This window comes from Ctenocephalides felis, unplaced genomic scaffold, assembly GCF_003426905.1.
Source record: "Ctenocephalides felis isolate EL2017-DRISC unplaced genomic scaffold, ASM342690v1 CF-g0.4_SCAFFOLD_00845, whole genome shotgun sequence".
Classification (NCBI taxonomy): Eukaryota; Metazoa; Arthropoda; class Insecta; order Siphonaptera; family Pulicidae; genus Ctenocephalides; species Ctenocephalides felis.
In genome coordinates, this window is record NW_020536999.1 from 89,513,822 (window position 1) to 89,520,442 (window position 6,621).

Here is a 6,621-nt window from a genome sequence, read left to right on the forward strand (position 1 = left end):
TTATCAAAACATTATACTCCATACAGTTGTTTGAGAACATTTTTTATCAGTCTCTTTGTCTCCACAAAGTCTATTGAAGGTTGTTGTTTTTGGGAAGCCTAAGATTTCACGTTCTTCTTGTATTCGAAATGAAAATGTAGATTCATAAGTCCCTATGAAATATTTGGCATGGGAACAAATTATTTGTTCTACAATCGCTTTGCCTCCATCTTTAATTTTCTTTCTATATCCGATGTTGGTTTGAAAGTGTAGACTTTAATTTTTGGTTCCAAAAAGGACCTCAAGTCACTTATTTCTGGAAAAAACATGAAATAAAATACTTTTTATGTATAAAATACATTTGCAATATAAAATACCTATAGAGGAGGCATCTGTTGCTAAAAATACAGTAAATGTTTGTAGTTTGTTGCAGTTTTTTTCAATTTGTTGTGCTGCATACTTTATATTTGGAATGTGTTTTGAGCGACCCCATAAAAAATCTTGTCTGCGCAAATGCACTGATATATAATTTCCACCAATTGCATTTCTATTATACTAAAAATTAATATATGTATATAAAATTATTTAAACATCATCTATTTTTTGTACCTTTTCATCTTTCCAACTTAAAGGTCTTAAAGTATTATCATTGTCATCTGTTGAGTTTAAATAAGTCTTTCTAAAATCATTGGCAAGTTTGACTAGTTTTGACTAAACCTCATACTTCTACGAGCTCTCCAAAACTCAGGAGAGCCCCACGTATCATGCAAAGGTATTTCAGCATGAGCAAACATTATTGAACTAAAATAATTAAATGATATAAGTTATTGTTATTAAATATAAACTGATGTATGCATTAATATATACTTGGCTTTGCTGTCTTTGATTATATTCTTCAACAAACTAGTAGTTCCTTGAAATTTTAAACACTTTACAGTACCAAAAGTTACATTATGTACCCCCATAAATCATTCAACTCAGTTTTTTCTTTACAATCATTTGTATACTCATATTTATCTTGAAAATTACCAGTTTCAAACATCTCTTCGAAATGTTTCAATATAAAAATCTCATCAATCACAGGACTTTCTTTTTTCCAAATATTATGATATGCAAAATAATCTTTCATCTCCACAACGGGAACATATTTATTCAAACTATCTACATCAAAAAATTCATTCCACGGGATTGAATTTTGATTTAAATGTTTGGATTTCCAATGAAACAGATCTGACCATGGTGGAAGTACTAGTACAAATCTTTTAATTTTCATTTTGTTTAAAATTTTAACAAATGTAGCCATTCTTATGTATACATCTCTCCGTAAGTTGAAGCCTTCGGGCTTGTTTACATCGTAGAAAATATATGTGTGCTCGTTGTATTTATTAATGTTAATGGTTTCACATTCAGAACCTTGATTTGAACAGACTTTTTGCTCATTTTGAGTATCACAAATTATTAGAACTAAAGATAATAGTAAAATATAAAGTTTAAACATATTGGTTATCTTTGGTTTAAGGTTTTGGCTAGTATTAATATCATCAAATGGTAATTTAATATATATAATATATTACATATTTATTAACGACTAATATTATTTTTATATCACGATTTTATTTATTATTTAATCTTAAAAATTATGTATTTTTTATAAATTCTGACATTTTGAAAAATTTGACAGCTACAGCAATCACTGTTGTCAACTGTTATAAAAAATACATGTTCAATTTTTAAAAAACATTTTAATTCATTACACAAAGCCTAAAATAATTAAAAATAGGATTATTAATACTTATTCAAAATTATCAACTAATTTATGAAATGCTTAATACTAACTAAAACATTATTTAAATTTAAATGTGCTTGCAGCCAATATTCCACAATATGCAGCTAACTTCATAACAAAAAAAATATGGCGGTGTTTTTAAAATAAATATATATTTGCATAATGTTTTATGTAATATAATTTCTTAATCAAATTCTAGTACTAATTATAGTGAGATAAACAATTTGATTAATTTATATAGTTAATAAACATCAATTAGGCAATGTTAATAGATGTAGATGTGTAAAAGTGTAGAAGTATACTTTAATTGCAATACGTGATTAAAAAATATATATTACACATGTATATATATCTTCGTATATATTTTAATTATCTATTAATAATATAAAATCGTGTTTTTTATTCTTTTATTTGAAAACCAGTTTTTTGCATAAAAATTTAAAATTTTCATTTTAAAGATCACCAACATGGCGGCCAACTTATAAAAATAATGACAACTACAAAATATTTATTAAAAATAAATATTATTAAAAATCTATGTCAATAACTTTTAAAAACGTAAATTGAGTCTAAAATTAATTAAAAACTAATAAAATCTAAGGTACGTTTGTGTATCTATTATACCTACAACAATTTTCTTTTTTTGTGTATACATGCAACCATTGTACAGGGTTATATTTAATACTCCTTGAAAAATTAGTAATAATATATAAAACATAATATGCACAGATATTTATTAAATTACTCGTATATAGGAACGTATTTCAGGTCGAATAGATATTAATTAACATATTATATATTGAATTATTTCATTTATAAATCTGTTTATTGAAAACCTAACCTATAAGTCATCCTTTAAATGTTGTTTCTAATTGCAGAGGTGTTCAAAAGAATGTGCCTAAGTCTGATACATATGTAGTTGATCAAAGTACTGTTCAAGGAGTTATTGAACTTGCATTGGGACGGTTTAATAATCATGATCCACCTGCAGTCTCCATTTCCAGCAGGTGATAATCTACGATGGGTATAATTTCAGCTTATGATATCTTGTGTCATGGCTGTTAATATCTCCCATTCAATTCCTGCAGATTTCTATAATGTATCAAAATTTAGTATTCAATTATACACAATAACCAGGAATTTTTTTTTCATTCCAAAATAGGGTCATGTACTTGATTGTAATCATAAACAAAAATATCTATCTTATGCAATTTGATTTGTGCGTTTGAGTAATACATAGAGATTCAATCAAACTGTGACCCTTTTTGGGTTATTGTGGTTGATCTTTATTGATTTTGTTCATTTGAACTTTAGAACTGTAACCAGAAATAACATCTCTGGTCAAGAATAATTGCACAATTAAGATGGATACATTGAGCAACTTGTGCATTGTGCAGAATATAAATTAATTTCTATACCATATTATAAATGTATTATTTCCATATCTTTAATAATTTTATGCCATTTCCAGGACTGATACAGGTGTTCATGCTCTGAACACAACTTGCCACTTCGATTTACCAAAAATTTACAATTGCCATTATATAACTGTTTGCCTGAACTCCTTTTTTCGTAAGGAGAATGATCTGGTGCGAGTTATCAAAACAAGATTAGTGCCACCAACTTTTCATTGCAGATTTAACGCGGTGAGCAGGACTTACGTATACAGGTATAATAATTGATTGATAATAAATACATTTGTTTAAACTGAATACTAAAATGTTGTAAGATATCTAGAGATTGTTGTTGTTTCTCTTATTAGATTAATACAGTGGTTGAGAATAAATTTAAAAAATTAATAACCAAATATAACTACAAACTAAAATTTATTTTGTAAAATTACATTGAGAAACATAAAATCTTGATTTATAATTGTGAGATTATTTTTAATTTCAGATTGGCTATACTAAAACAAGAATATTCATTAAATAACTATAGACCAACTATTTTGCAATATTTTGTTGAAACACCCATCGAAGAACAGAATAGATGTATATTTATTCCGTAAGTAATAAATAGAATAATACAACAATATAATAAATAGAATAATAGAATAATAGAACAATAAATAGAATGATGCAACATATTAATATATTATTTATCTTTTATCCTTTAGGAATCCTAAGTTTGATGTTGAAGCCTTCCGCAAAGCAGCCAAATTATTAGAAGGCTATCATGATTTTAGAACTTTCATGACAACATTGTCAAAAGGATCTCCTCCAGTGCACACATTGAGATACATACATGAAGTCTCGATAGAGAAATCAACTAGCACCAGTTTGCCTTTCAATAACGCTTCCAATTATTTTGACTACTGGGATATAAAGTTTAAGGGAAAGTCGTTTTTATATCGACAGGTAATGAAAATAGATAAAAATAGATTTAGCAATAGATAGATATAATACCTATCTGCAATAGATATATAGCAATAGATAGATATAATACCTACTTCCTGATGGAGAAGTTTGTTTTCGCAAAAAAATCCGGCTTGGTGCTTTTATTAAATTTTATTACCGAAGTTGAAAGTTTTTGCATATCTTCACGTTTCAGGGGTTTCTGAACGTTTTGGCATACCTTAGAAAAAATGGATGTGTGTGTGTATGTATGTATGTATGTATGTATGGATACAACTTTTCGTCCAAGTTTTCGGGCGCACGGATCAACCGATTTGAATGGTTCAAAAACCATTCGATTCCTATTAATAGGGAGATGTGCTGATTAGTTTTTGGTAAAGGCAGGTCCAGCCTTTTCGGAGATACTAAGTAAAGAGGGCAGAAAGTAGAAATCGAGTTTTCGAGAGAACGCAGCGTCCGATTTGAATGATTCAAAAAACATTTTACTTGTATTGACGAAATAAACAGCTGGTGATTTTTGAGAAGGCAGGTCTAGGGTTTCCGCAGATCCAATACAAAAAATAAAAAACAATGCCATTTCGCGGTCAGAAATGGTCATTAGATCATCAAATGCAGCGCGATTGTTTTAGAAAAAAGTTCAAAATTGTTCAAAAAAGTCATTTTTTTTTTTTCAAAATTTGCAAAAATGTTATTTTTCTTTTGAAAACATCTGCCCTACTTTTAGTTACTTAATTTTGAAAAGTTTTAGCAGGACAGCTGGATGAATGTTGGAATTTTTATGTTCTTTTGTATGAACTTAAATAAATATAGAGTTCCTATTCCAAGATAACATAATAACATATTGTAGGACTTCGAAGTTTGCGCTGCGCGCCGTTTCGCGATTCTAAGCCGAGTGCATTAATGTTGTTATTTTGGTGTTTTGTAGGTATCTACTGAATTAATAAAAAAAGGATTTGACGTTACACTGAATAAATTACTTTAAGACTACCTTTTCCTAATATTTGGTGTTAACATATTTCATCCATTTCATCCATTTATATGTTTCTAAAAATGTATTTTATTTAAGTGTGATCGTCAACTATAATCAGTAGCTACTTACAAAATACCAAAAAATCTACAGGTACGTTTGAAATACATCAATTGGAGAAAAGTTTATTTTCTAACTCTAAACTTTCGAACATTGCTTAAATAGATGAAATTCAATTCTTATTGATTGAGTTGATTATGTATACATATAGGAAAATAAATGCTAATTTCCTTAAGGTAAAATGGTACTTACAACTAGTTAATATGTTGTATATTTCTTTCTCTTTAGGTGAGGCGCATGGTAGGAGTCTTATTAGCAGTCGCACAGCACAGAATAACTGAACAAGATGTCATTACGATGCTTCAAGTTCCCTCACCATATTCCTGGTGTACCAGTGTAAGATCGATGCCACCTCATGGTTTGTACTTATGTGATGTTGAGTATCGTGATGAAGATTTGATGTTACCTCTTGATTATATAGAAAAGCATCAAAATTCAAAAGAAATTTATGATACAGCGAACTTGCGACACATTAATATTAAATTGATAAAAGTAATTCAGATAAAAATAGTTGTTAAAAATGGATCGTAAATTAAACCCTTCCCAACGTTCGGGTAAATCTAAATTATCCCACCATGCAGGAGATTTGTTTGCCTTGGGTTCCAAACAGTCGTCAAGCTCTTCCAAAGATATTTCAGACAAACGCAATACCTCAATGCCCATTTCCAAACCTCAGTGGGACTCCTCAAGCTCTAGTAAAGTCTCTTCCCTAATTGCTAGCAAACGTGAAGCCCCAACGTCGAGCGCTAGTGCGGTGCCTTCCAAAAAACCAAAATTAGTAACTGCTCTAACAAGACCTTTACCCCAAAGCGCTTCGACTGTCACTGCGCCTGTTGTAGAACCCTGGGAGGCTCATACGGCTGAATTTGAAGCTCCTGAATTAGTTATTTTAGTTCTACAAGCTCATGATGATAATCAAACTGAGACTGTTGTCAATACCATTTGTGGGGCTTTAAAATTAATGAAAAGTCCCAGGTGGAAGTTTGATTCGGTTTTGTACTTCGGGTTGTGCTATTTAGGTAAATTGAGACCTAAAATATTCCTGAATAGTACAATTACATCAGCCTTGTGCAGTTTGTTGAAACGTGAATCAAATACCAATATCAAAACCAGGACAAACTTGCAAGTACCAGTTTTAGCTGCTAACTTATTAGCTCGAGCATACCAAGACAAAAAAGACTGGCCTATTAATTTTGTTAAGTGTTACGTGGAAGATGCTTTAAATGAAAGAGCTTGGGTGGATCACGACGATTGCAAGTTGTTTGTCGGAAATGTGCTTACTGCCTTTAATACAATCATACCAGCTCAACATTTGTTGCAAAATGAAGCAACAGAGGTTGCCAAAGGTGGTTTAGTTGTATCAGGCGTAAGCTCACCTTTAACGATGTCCGACGACGAATCAAGTGAGAACTCAC

General features: G+C 30.0%; 2 protein-coding genes across 2 annotated transcripts; one reads left to right on the forward strand and one right to left on the reverse strand.

Moving 5' to 3' along the window:
• Positions 1-3: 3 nt before the first annotated feature.
• Positions 4-944, reverse strand: LOC113362926 (GDP-fucose protein O-fucosyltransferase 2-like). Its single transcript, XM_026605420.1, is given in 6 exon segments — positions 4-224; positions 227-295; positions 357-534; positions 589-692; positions 695-780; positions 847-944. Coding segments are annotated over 6 exon segments (756 nt in total).
• Positions 945-3,484: 2,540 nt separating this feature from the next.
• On the forward strand, positions 3,485-5,737 carry LOC113362927 (tRNA pseudouridine synthase-like 1). The gene is made up of 4 exons (XM_026605422.1): positions 3,485-3,489; positions 3,662-3,769; positions 3,882-4,122; positions 5,435-5,737. Exons 1-4 carry the CDS (start codon positions 3,485-3,487, stop codon positions 5,735-5,737), a joined length of 657 nt encoding a protein of 218 aa, XP_026461207.1.
• Positions 5,738-6,621: the final 884 nt, after the last annotated feature.

Excerpts from the sequence above, each read along its gene's own strand:
- LOC113362927 (XM_026605422.1), top strand. Across the intron at positions 3,770-3,881 it reads AATAGATGTATATTTATTCC|GAATCCTAAGTTTGATGTTG; the intron begins GTAAGTAATAAA and ends TTTATCCTTTAG. Across the intron at positions 4,123-5,434 it reads AGTCGTTTTTATATCGACAG|GTGAGGCGCATGGTAGGAGT; the intron begins GTAATGAAAATA and ends CTTTCTCTTTAG.